The following is a 13,023-nucleotide window of genomic DNA, read 5'->3' on the forward strand; positions in this document are numbered from 1 at the left end:
CGTAAGGTGTTTTTTTTTTTTTAACTAAGAGCCTGCAAAGCATTGAACCTGCAATTAGCAGATCATGGGTGCAATGCAGGGCTCCCGCAGACTCGGTATAAGCCGTCTGCTCATACAAGCTGGTAGTTGCACAATGACACTAAGCATCAATGAACTATCTACAGCGCTCAACAGCACCCCGGTAGTTCATTAACCACTTGCCGTCGCCGCACCGTCATTATACGTCCACAAGGTGGCTCTCCTAGGCGAGACCACGTAAATGGACGTCCTACCTCTTAGCCGCCACTAGGGGCGCTCCGGCGGCGCGCGCGCGCCCCCCGCTCGCCCCCGACTCCCGTGCGTGTGCCCGGCGGGCGCGATCGCCGCCAGGCACACGCGATCGCTCGGTACAGAGCGGGGAACGGGAGCTGTGTGTGTAAACACACAGCTCTCGTTCCTGTCAGCCGGGGAAATGCTGATTTTCTGTTCATACAATGTATGAACAGAAAATCAGTGTTTCCCCTAGTGAGGCCACCCCCCCCCCACAGTAAGAACACACCCAGGCATACTTAACCCCTTCCCCGCCCCCTAGTGTTAACCCCTTCACTGCCAGTGGCATTTTTATAGTAATCTAATGCATTTTTATAGCACTGATCGCTATAAAAATGCCAATGGTCCCAAAAATGTGTCAAAAATGTCCGAAGTGTCCGCCATAATGTCGCAATACCGAAAAAAAAAATCGCTGATCGCCGCCATTACTAGTAAAAAAAATATTAATAAAAATGCCATAAAAATACCCCCTATTTTGTAAACGCTATAACTTTTGCGCAAACCAATCAATAAACGCTTATTGCGATTTTTTTTTACGAAAAATATGTAGAAGAATACGTATCGGCCTAAACTGAGGAAAAAAAATGTTTTTTTATATATTTTTGGGGGATATTTATTACAGCAAAAAGTAAAAAATATTCATTTTTTTCAAAATTGTCGCTCTATTTTTGTTTATAGCGCAAAAAATAAAAAACGCAGAGGTGATCAAATACCACCAAAAGAAAGCTCTATTTGTGGGAAAAAAAGGACGCCAATTTTGTTTGGGAGCCACGTCGCACGACCGCGCAATTGTCTGTTAAAGCGACGCAGTCCCGAATCGCAAAAAGTACTCTGGTCTTTGGGCAGCAATATGGTCCGGGGGGTAAGTGGTTAAGCACTCCAAGCTGGATGTCGCTATGGGAATAGCAAAAAAACTCATACTCTCCTAAATGACTGCAGCTGTCCCCTGCCAGCTCCATCCCGAGAACTGAGCTTTCAAGCACTGCTGATCACTCATTTCTACCATTCTCTGAGCAGAGAGCTGGTTGCTGTTGGTCCACCGGCTTTCTGCTCAGCACCTCCAGCGCTCACTGGAGTGCTATGGAGGAGGCGGGAGCAGCTGGCTCAGGCTTTTGGTGGCATGGTGAGAGGCTGAGTCCTGATTCTCAGGATCTTTCCTGTGCCTGGACCAGCTGAGTGACGGCAACTGATGGTGCTTTAGCTCGCTGACAGCTGAAAATGGGGTCCATAGGAGTAGTAGGGCCAAAGGAGCTTCAGCTATACTTCTTTAATCTCATCTCTGTAGGTACATAAATACCACCAGACTACAAACACTAGGCTGCTTTCACACTGAAAGCGCCGGCCGTTAACGGAAAAGCTCTGCTTGTTTCAGCGAAGCTTTGCCGCTGTTTAACCACTTAAGACCCGGACCTGGCCAGTTTTTGCGATACGGCACTGCGTCGCTTTAACTGACAATTGCGCGGTCGTGCGATGTGGCTCTCAAACAAAATTGGCGTCCTTTTTTCCCCCACAAATAGAGCTTTCTTTAGGTGGTATTTGATCACCTCTGCGATTTTTTTATTTTTTATTTTTTTTTTGCGCTATAAACAAAAACAGAACGACAATTTTGGAAAAAAAATCTTTATTTTTTGCTATAATACCCCCAAAAAAGATATATAAAAACATTTTCCTCAGTTTAACGATTGTTTTGCGCAAAATTTATAGCGTTTACAAAATAGGGGATAGTTTTATGACATTTTTTTTTACAATTTTTTTTTTTTGTTTACTACTAATGGCGATCAGCAATTTTTTTTTTTTTTTTTTTTTCGTGACTGCGACATTATGGCGGACACATCGGACAATTTTGACACATTTTTGGGACCATTGTCATTTCACAGCAAAAAATACTATAAAAATGCATTGTTTACTGTGAAAATTACAATTGCAGTTTAGGAGTTGTGTGACCTCGTATGTGTTTCGAACTGTAGGGGGACGGGGCTGAACGTGTGACGTCACTGATCGCCTTTCCCTATATCAGGGAACAGACGATCAGTGACATTGCCACTGTGAAGAACAGGGAATGTGTGTTTACACACACCTCTCCCCGTTCTTCAGCTCCTGTGACCGATCGTGGGACACCGGCGATTGGGTCCTGCGGTCACGGAGCTTCGGACTCGCGACCCACGGCTAGGCACTTAAAGGGGACGTACAGGTACGTGCCTGTGCCATTCTGCCAACGTAAATGTGCAGGAGACGGTCCTTAAAGCGGGGGTTCACCCTATTAAAAAAAAAAAAAATTTTTATTCTAGCATTACATTCGGCATCGTAGCGCGAGCTACAGTATGCCGGTCTTACATTTTTTATCCCCGTACTCACTGTGCTATTCCACATTGAAGATTCCGGGGAATGGGCGTTCCTATGGTGAGAGAAGGTGATTGACGGCCGGCCCTGGCACGTCACGCTTCTCCGGAAATAGCCGAAATAGGCTTGGCTCTTCACGGCGCCTGCGCATAGCCTGTGCGCAGGCGCCGTGAAGAGCCGAGACCTACTCCGGCTGTCTTCGGGGAGCGTGACGTGCCAGAGCCGGCCGTCAATCATCCTCCCTCTCCATAGGAACGCCCATTCCCCGCGGGAGTCGGAATCTTCAATGTGCAATAGCACAGTGAGTACGGGGATAAAAAATGTAAGACCGGCATACTGTAGCTCGCGCTACGATGCCGAATGTAATGCTAGAATGATGTTAAGGAGGGTGAACCACCGCTTTAAGTGGTTAAGCAGCACTTTTGCGATGCTTTTCGGATGCTAACGGGCACTTTTTACCCCAAAGGGTGGTTTCTGAAGCGCTTGTCAGGTGCTTCGGAAGTGCTGCCACTTTATTGCAATGGGCAGGGAAACCACCTCAAAGATGTTGCTTGCAGGACTTTTTAGAACTGCCCGCAAGCGCACTGCCCAGGTATGAAAGCACCCATTGCAATGAATGGGTGGCAGTTTTCAGGCACTTTACAGGGGCTATTTCTAGCGCTAAAATGCCTAAAAAAAAATAAAAAAAAATAAGCTTTAGTCTAAAAAAGATTTCATAAACTCATGCCTGGTCTTTGCAGTGCTGCTGTTCATTCATTTTGTTGTAAGTACAGGTATTGTAATGGAACTATTTTCTTTACTATTAAGTAAAAACATATTTTATTATCCCCCACAGCAAATTAATACATGTTTTGCTGAAGTGAACTCTGAGAAGTAAACCCCTTTTGTGCGCTAATGTGGCATCAAACATTCTGAATGTTTTAGTATTTTACACACTATTGTTTGTGTTGCTCACATAACCTTTCTTTTCTGAGGCCTCAGTGGTTGTCTAATGTGGAGAGCTGTTTGAACTGAACCATCAGAATGAAATGTACATTTCTGGCCATATTGTGAAATCTTTGCAGTCTAAACCAATTTTAGCTTTTGCCCACACAAGCCCCTGTGATCACTAAGGCACTCAGTCACAAGCTGTAGCCAGCCCATGCCATTCAAGTAGCGGCCAACAAGTCTGAATTTGCTAATGTAAAGTAATGATGAATTATTTTTGTTTTCAGGCATAAAGATATTGTCGTCAGCCCAGGTAAAAAAACTCAAGACCATGCAGCCTTTCTTATCTCATTGTGCTTACTTTTTTCTTGTGCTTACTATTATCGCTCTTCTTTTCATATGACTAAAACAAAAACTTTAATTTTGAATTTCCTTTTCTTCTTTTTTTTCTTTTTTTTAAGAACTTTTGTTAATACACAATTTTTACTCATAGTGTGTGCTTTTGATTAAGTGTTCATTTCACAATAAATTAAAAATTTAGCAGCAAGATTACATGCTAAGCAGATGAAAAACTTTGTTATTCTGGCGTTATAAGTTGTTTTACTTCTGTCTCAAAACCAGCAAAAATGTCCACACGAGAAAAAAACAGCCTAGGTAAGATTGTTGCTCAGATCGTACCGCTTGGCTTTGTTTCTTCACACCTTTCCTTATGCTCTCCTGATCTAATGTTTTGCTGATTTCTGCTTCTTAAAATATATATTTCTGGCCTGAAGACTTCTGCCTCTTGGTTTAATTGTAACGGTAGCCCCATGATTATGATATATACGCTCTTAAAAATAGCACGTGCCTCGAAATTTAAAAGATGTGTAGTTTTATGCTAACCATCCCTCTCAACACAAGCTTTTAAAACTATACGTATCACAGGGTGTTTTGAATATCGGGCTAGTTCATGATATTTGGCTTCCCCTGATTAGTGCACACAAATAGGCAGGCAGTAAACTTACTGGACATTGCTATGCAGTGCAAAGCAGACATTCATAAGTAATAAACTGAATGCCTTTTCTGGGTCTGTAATAAAGTGTGGGGCATCCTATTCTAAAACTACTTTTAGCATTTAAAAGGATAAGTTCTCCCTTGGAACACGTTACATGTCCCACCCATATTTAGGGTCGACCGTGTAACATGTTCTAATGCCTGCCTCCTCCTCTCCCTAATCGTCCCTTCCTGTGACAGCGGGCGAGGGTTTCTCTCCCTACACCCGCCATAAGAATTTTAAAACCACGCCGCTGTGCGGGGATCCACTTACATGGCTGCATCATTTATTCAGAGTTCTGCGAATGAATGGGCTAAATCTATTGTCGGCCTCTGTGGCCAACGGCTTGTAGTTCTCAATGAACTGCAAGGGTGCTGGTGAGTGAGCACTCATGTAGTCCATTGATTAACACTCATCCTGCCATTCAGTAACACTCTGCCCATGTGAGGTACGGGCGGTCGGGTAAACTGAAGTTCTGCAGGATCCAGGCATTGCACCCACAATCTGCAGCCTGTAAGGTATTGCACCTGTGTGCAGCAGAGTAAAAAAAATTATAATGCAAAAAAAAAAAATGTATTTACAAAAAGATGTTTGTTTATTTTAATTTGTAAAAGGGGAACTTAGTTTTGGGTCTACTGACCCTTTAAAAAGGATAAGACGTGAAATACCAGGAAGCCGAATCGCCCAAAAAGCTTTTGAAGTTCTTTGGAGACCTGTGCTCCTGCATAGGCATTATGAAAGTGTCTAATGCTCTCTGCTGGATTCTTTCATTTGCTACTTTGTTTATGGTGAAGTGACAGGTTCTCTTGTAAGAAAGAACAACTCCCCCTCCCCTCCACCTGCTAATACCTTCCCTGGTCCTCCGCTCCTTCCTTCAAAGCTAGGAGTCTAAACTCTTCTCCATGTTGGATGGCGTTGGTGTTTTCATAGAGTTAACTCCTTTCTCCTCCTCACATCACAACCCAACACTTGGTGCCATTTTTGCGGTGCTTGAAAGAGGCTACTTGCAGGAATTTTCCTAATGTCCTGCAAGCACACCGCCCAAGTGTGAGGGCACTCATTGCACAGAATGGGAGGCAGTTTTTCTGTAGCTCTAAAACTCCTGAAAACTGCCTCAGTGTGAAAGAGGCCTAAAGGTGTTGACATGAGGGAGATTTGCTTTTTTCAAGAGAACCTGTCATTTTTGCCTTGAATTGGTGACAGATTTTCAGGTGCTCCAAGCACATTATATTTAATGAGGCTCTTCAAGAGGCAAAAAGGATGCCAAGTAATGTGCAGCTCCTACAGCATTAACTCTATTAGAGAGCCCAAGGCTATGTAAAATCTAGCCCTCATCTACCATTGAACTTATAATAGAGGAAGTCCTGCCACAGATAATTTAAAAGCCTAGTAGCCGCCTTTCTCAATTTTTGAGAAATGTTTTTTTTTTACACAATACATTTTTATGAACAACGGTTTGTTAATTCTTAAAAAGCCCTCGCATATGTGGGGGGAATTTTTTTTTTATTTTTTTTTTTTGATATTTTTTTTTTTCCTTTTTATAAGTCAGAACCTCTGAGGAGTTTTAAAGGCCAAGTTCACCTTTTAGTTAGATGTTGCACCCATATGTTCCAGCTTATACCCTTTACCCCTTGCACTGTAACCGCAGGCGGGGTATCCTTTTCCTGCATCAGCTGTCATGTTGTAAACACTGAGCTCCACGCACACAGCAGATCAGATCACTGTGAATGAACTACAAGTCCTGTCTGCCATTGCAGCAGATGGCTGGTGTTTTTTTATGGGCTGTTGGCATGCTGAAGCTGAAGCTGTCAGTCCGTATGGCGGTACTGAGCTGTAAGAAGAGCCTGGCATTGAACCCACGGTCCACTGATCACAGGTTCAATGCTCTGCAGGCTCCCTGGGAAAAAAAATGAAATGCACATGTGTTTACTTGCAAAAACACGTGCATTTTTTTTTTTAAAGATGCATTTTGCCTTAAAATTAAAATAAAATAAATATTACCCCTTTTAACTCAGTTTTTAATTTTTTTTAAAACTATCTACATGCCGTTTTTAAATCCAATTACGTTGGGCAGAAGTTATTGCATGCTACTTTTATGCAATTTTCTATCTGAACCTTTTTCTGCTGTTCATAGTCTGCTGCTGCTTTGACATAATGCTGGCTTCTATTGACAGAAAATAAACTAACTTCATCGATTTCTATTTAAAACTCTTCTCAGGCTTCTCAATCAGCTTTTTTTACCCTCTACAAACTCTGCTTTAGCATGAAATCCTTTATAATTTGTGCATGCTGTTTCTATGCATGTTTATTGGTCTTCACTGGACTTTAGCCTTGGCCTGTGTGGCTGCACATTGATCAGACTAAGGCTGGCCATGAAAAACTTGCTCCCACCTCAGATATACTTGGTTTGGAATTGGGTTGTTTAAGGGCTCACAATGTTTAAAGGATTCACACACTTCCAACTTCCAGAACATTTGATTTCACTGCCAGACTGTCCAGCTCGTTGAAAGAAGCAGCACTAGGGAATTCTATGTGCTGACTTATCACTGCTTATCTCCTTCACTGCCCAGTCACAGGCTAGGGGGATGTACATGACAGCCTGGACTTATAGGAGATGGGGTAAATGATGCTGGCTGTCAGACTTATGACATCCAGTTGTGGGAAAGTACTGCAATGGTACGGCTCTGTATTTAGGGTGAGTATTGCAGCTTTATTTTTTTTATTCAATCTATTGTAGGCCATTTAGTCCGTATAGAAATGCTCCTCTAAAATGTTAGCCATAAATTTTTATAAATCCTTTATTTTTTTCCCTGAAAAAGGTCATATGTATTGTGTAGCGAAGAGTTATGCCTTGTTTCCACGGAACGGGTTCGGGTCAGTAAGAATGGAGCGGTTAGAATGGGACCGGTCTATTCTCGTGAGCGTTTCCACTGCAAATCGGACCGTCAGGGACCATTCAGGGTTTGGAAAAATGCCTAGCGCGTCCACCAATCAGTGGAATGTATTGTATCTCCGCCCTAATGGAACCGTTCCATTTCCTATGGCCCCACATCTGAAGCAGGACCCAGAATGGTCCGGTACAGTTCGGTTTAATGGCACACTTTCATAATGGAAACACCCAAAATAGCGAACCGTACCGAACCGATCCGCTCAGTGGAAACAAGGCATTGGAATCTGATTCAGACCAAAGCTGGTCCAAACAAACCATTTCCTTCACTAACTGTTGCATTGGCTCTAAGCGGTGTATAAACGGTGTAGCCTAAAGCTACATACAGTACCAGGTTTCAGCTGTGAGACAGACTTCCCTCATCATGCCCAGGGCAAAACAGTCAGGCTGAGTAGAGCCTGTTCATTCATAGGCAGCTTTGCATTCTATGAATACAAAGCTGTCTATGAATGACTGAGCGCTGCTCAGGTGCAGATTCAGAAAATTGCATTGCCTAGACTGCATTAGCTCTAGTTTTAGATATAGTCAAATTAATATAATGTTTTAGTCAATTTTTTAAAAGATTTTGCTGATCAATTTATTCTGTTGCTTAGTTTGTGATTTGCATACAAATTAGTAGATATAGTGAGTAACCAGATTTTTTTAATGAAATCCAGGGACATATTTTTTTGTATTGGCAAATGGCACAGGACTTCATAATACACAGAGCACAGGACTGCATATTACACTCTGCCTCTCCTCCACTGAGCAGCAGCAGGAATGGCAATGAGATCGTCCAGCAGGGGCGTCAAAATTTGAGCCACCAGGCTGTTTCTCAGCCAGCATGGGATGCCTCGTCTACCTTAAAGGGGTTGTAAAGTTTTGTTTTTTATTTTCTAAATAGGTTCCTTTAACCACTTCAGCACCGGACCATATTGCTGGTCAATGACCGGGCCACTTTTTGCGATTCGGCACTGCGTCACTTTAACTGACAATTGCGCGGTCGTTCGACGTGGCTCCCAAACAAAATTGGCGTCCTTTTTTTCCCACAAATAGAGCTTTCTTTTGGTGGTATTTGATCACTTCTGCAGTTTTTCTTTTTTGTGCTATAAACAAAAATGAAGCGACAATTTTTGAAAAAAAAATATATTTACTTTTTGTTGTAATATCCCCCAAAAATATATAAAAAAAACATTTTTTTTCCTCAGTTTAGGCCGATACATATTCTTCTACATATTTTTCGTAAAAAAAAATTGCAATAAGCGTTTGGTTTGCGCAAAAGTTATAGTGTCTACAAAATAGGGCATCGTTTTATGGCCTTTTTATTATTATTTTTTTTACTAGTAATGGCGGCGATCAGCGATTTTTATCGGTACTGCCACATTATGGCGGACACTTTTGACATATTTTTGGGACATTGGCATTTTTATAGCGATCAGTGCTATAAAAATGCATTGATTACTATAAAAATGCCACTGGCAGGGAAGGGGTTAACACTAGGGGGTGAGGAATGGGTTAATCATGTTCCGTGTGTGTGTGTGTGTGTGTGTGTGTGTGTGTGTGTGTGTGTGTGTGTGTGCGTGTGTGCTAACTGAAGGGGGGGGGGTGGGACTGACTTGGGGAAATGACAGATCGCTGTTCATACATTGTATGAACAGACGATCATGCATTTCTCCTCCTGACAGGACCGGGAGCTGTGTGTTTACACACACAGCTCCCGGTTCTCGCTCTGTAACGAGCGATCGCAGGTGATCGCGCCCGCCGGGACCAGGGGGCGCGCACGCGCCCCTATTGGCTGAATCGCGAGATGACTTATAGCTACGTGATCTCGCGCAGCCGAGTCAACCTTCCACCGTATAACTGCGGCGGCTGGTGGTTAAGCTAGTGCATTGTTGGTTCACTTAACTTTTCCTTCGCTTTCTCTTCTAAATGTTAATCTTTGTTTACTTTGTCTGCATTTCTCACTTCCTGTTCCTCCTCAGTAAGCTGTTTTGGCTGACTAACCATCGCTCGGATGATGCCGGAAAGCTTACTGAGGAGAAACAGCAAATGAGAAATTCAGACAAAGAAAAAAAACATTTAGAAGGGAAATGGAAGGAAAGGGTAAGTGAACCAACAATGCACTAGCTTAAAGGAACCTATTTAGAAAATAAAAAAAAATTAACCTTTACAACCCCCTTTAATCCGGGGACACACTTGGTCCGGGGACAGTGTCCTCAGTCCGGTGACGTCTGGTCACCCTAGTTTACATGCTTCCAACTGTAATTTTACATTGGAAACATTGGATTTTAAAGTGTAAGTTTTTAACTGTATTTTAGTTATGAGCATATAGGCAGTGTGTGTGTGTGTGTGTGTGTGTGTGTGTGTGTGTGTGTGTATATTGCCACTCATATTTTAATTTTGCAGACCGAGCACCATAGAGGTTTTGGCTACTTTCTGTTTTTTTACACACGTGTAAACAGATTTTTGACAGGTGACAAGAGGCATATGGCATTTATGCTGGATCTCCAAAATTACAGCTGCTAGGAAATAATTGGGGCCATTTTTGGAATCAGCGGGCCAAATTTACCGAGGAACAGGTCTAACATTCGAGGCACCAAAATGTGTGTTGGCCTGTGTCATTATTTGGGCCTGCCCATGTGGGAAAAGGCAGGTTTGCACTGTTCAACATTGGCGCTCTTCTGTCAGATGTCCCTCCTTCCACTGTGTCTGAAATGTCAGTTTGTTAAATCATAGGTCCAAAAAGTTAGATTTTCTAATATCTTCCCACAAATCATACCTTCCTGTTCCACAGTAAAAAAAATAAAAAAAATTCCCCTTTTTGTTGAAAAAAGGCAGCATAAAGTACATTTATTACGGTAGATCCAGATGGAGATGTTTAAGGCTGTAAACACACCTGAAACTGTTTAAGAACAACATGTTATATTATAAAAAATGTTCCAGTCAGTATGAATCCTTTTCAATTTTTTTTTTCAGCATGCTGATGCAGATTCAGATTTATTATAAATGCCCATATCTAGCCGATGCCTTTTCAATATCCTGGTCCATTATAATATATACTACCAAATGTGCATCTGTGATCACTACACACTTTTGCCATTTGCACTGGTGTGGAAAGCTCACGTTTGTTTACTTGCATGCAAATGCCAACTACATTTTCAAAATGTAAGATATTTTTTTTATATTTATATAGCATCTAGTTGCTACTATAAGTTTTCTCTGCGGTCTTATTAGGCTTCATTTCCACTGGCGTTTTTACAGCCACTTTTCTGAGCGTTTTTTACAGCTTAAAAACGCCTGTCCATGTTATTCTATGGCATCATGCCCACATAGGCGTTTTTGAGCTTCAAATGGCATAGGCGTTTTTGAGCTGTAAAAAAAGCGCATGACCAGGGCGTTCTGAAGCTCCAGAGTAGAGCTGTAAAAACGCCGGACGTTAAACGCTCAAATGCTCAAAAACGCTACCGCGGCGTTTTTGAGCTCCAGCTCACAAAAATATTTTTTTTTTTACAAAATAAACGTGGACAGGCGTTAAGCTGTAAAAAAAAGGCTAACACAAGTGGCTGTAAAAACGCCAGTGGAAATGAAGCCTTAAAGTAAATCTAAAGTTGTTTTCTTTTTGGTTAAAGTAAGGTTGTAACTACTGTTATTTGTCATCTGAGTGCAATCAGGGAGTTTTCCTTCACTTCCTGTCCTGTACACTCAACAGAAGATGGCAAAGGAAACTGGTTTAGGATAGTTAAAGTGAATCTCCCTAAAGGGGAAACAGACGGCAATAACAATTTGACAGTAGTGCTACCACTATATCCATATCTAAAATAAGTTTGGACTTTTAGTTATACTCCCAAGGACAGATTTTGCATTTCCATACAAGCCCATAGGAATACAAAACCTGCTTGAAGCAGATCAAATGCAGGTCAGAAGGAGGCCAGCTGCAGGTCAAATGGTCATTTCCATGCATTATGAATTATCTCTCAAACGGATGCCACTGACACAGGCTCAAAGCCTCCGATACAAGCCCTTAAGTGTTAAGTCACAAGTAGAAATCCCTGCCAGCCCCTTTATTATACTCAGGCATACAAGGCTTGTAAATACCTATTATTTAGAGCGATCTTCAGGCCAGTCACGTGACTCGCGGCTGCTTTTCAGCTCCATTTCATGGCTTCTGCAGGAGGGGCTGAGATCTCCCTCTGACGTCAGCTGGGGAGATCACGTGGCTGCTCAGACCCTTCCACAGAAGCCCTGTCTCAGAGATGTAAAGCGGTCGCGAGTCACGGGACTGGCCTGAAGATGGCTCTAAATGGGTTTTACAAGCCTCGTTTTTAGAAGGGACATGTACATTGTGCTATGCCTGAGTATCATAGAAGGGCTGGCAGTGACCATTGTACGTTTTTGATTTCTACTAAGACGGAGACGCACAACACGTAGCTGACAGGGAGGAGAGGGTGAGGAGGGGGAGAGAGTAGGGCTGCGGATGACGGAGGGATGTACACTGACCACGGTGGTCAGGGCTCAGCAGCCCTGATTATCATGGTCAGTACATAGAGGGGGATACAGCCAGTGGCGGGTTCAGCCAAGTTTTTTTTTGTTAGTTTCGAGAGGGGCAGATTGCACGGCATAAGTACTGTGCTGTTTAATCTGCTTTAGGGGACAAGGATATCCATTTGTTAACCCAAAAAAAAAAAACACTTTAAAGGATAAGTTCACCTTTGGACCATGTTACATATTCCACCCATTTTTAAGGTGGAACATGTTCCAGCATCTGCAGTACCCCCAATCCCCCCTCCCTGTGACTTGGGGGGGGGGGGGGTATATTCTCTCCCCACCCACTGTCACAATTTGAAAATGGCATGGCAGTGTGGCAGTTTCATGGGAGTGGGTGCCTACAAGTACCGCCAGACATTTCGGCTGACAGCTTGTAGTGCGTAATGAACAATGAGGGCGCTGGTGACTTCCTGTTCTTAAAAGGGTTGTAAAGGTTTGTTTTTTATTCTCTAAATAGGTTCCTTTAAGCTCGTGCATTGTTTTAAAGCCTTAAGGTTTTTTTTTTTACTTTCAATGCTGTACTGTGCTTAGCCATTGGCTTCTGCTCCTGTCAATCAAGTTTTATGGTGGGGCTGTGTGTGCCAATAAAAGCTTGGGAACGAGCCTGCATGAGTCCTGCAAGAAGCGGCTTTCTATGGGGGCACTCGGTGAAAGGTGAGTAACTAGAAGAGCCAGCGGGGGACCCTAGAAGAGGATCGGTGGTGCTCTGTGCAAAACAATTGCACAGAGCAGGTATATATGACATGTTTGTTGTTTTAAATAAAAGGAGGATTTAATAACGCTTAAAAAGATAAGTGGTGCATTCTGTATTCTCCAAGTAAAAATAATATCTAAATGAAACTTTCAGCCTAGCTGAAATTTAGGGATCCAGACAATATTGTCAAAATTTGGTCATTGAATTTAAAATAACTGAAGGTGACATAAGCTCCTTATTTTTATTTCT

General features: G+C 42.6%; 1 protein-coding gene across 6 annotated transcripts in view; it reads left to right on the forward strand.

Annotated features, from left to right (window-relative positions):
* Window positions 1-13,023, forward strand: part of EML4 (EMAP like 4) — a 239,149-nt gene that overhangs the window by 178,961 nt on the left and 47,165 nt on the right. For 4 of the 6 annotated variants that reach the window (XM_040351517.1, XM_040351521.1, XM_040351520.1 and 1 more), the window contains 2 exons: window positions 3,864-3,889; window positions 4,198-4,230. In XM_040351517.1, the coding sequence (XP_040207451.1) occupies window positions 3,864-3,889; window positions 4,198-4,230 (59 nt within the window). The remainder of the gene's footprint in view (window positions 1-3,863; window positions 3,890-4,197; window positions 4,231-13,023) is intronic. The other 2 variants (XM_040351522.1, XM_040351519.1) reach the window with 1 other exon arrangement.

The sequence above is a fragment of the Rana temporaria genome, chromosome 4 (assembly GCF_905171775.1).
Source record: "Rana temporaria chromosome 4, aRanTem1.1, whole genome shotgun sequence".
NCBI classification, from domain to species: domain Eukaryota; kingdom Metazoa; phylum Chordata; class Amphibia; order Anura; family Ranidae; genus Rana; species Rana temporaria.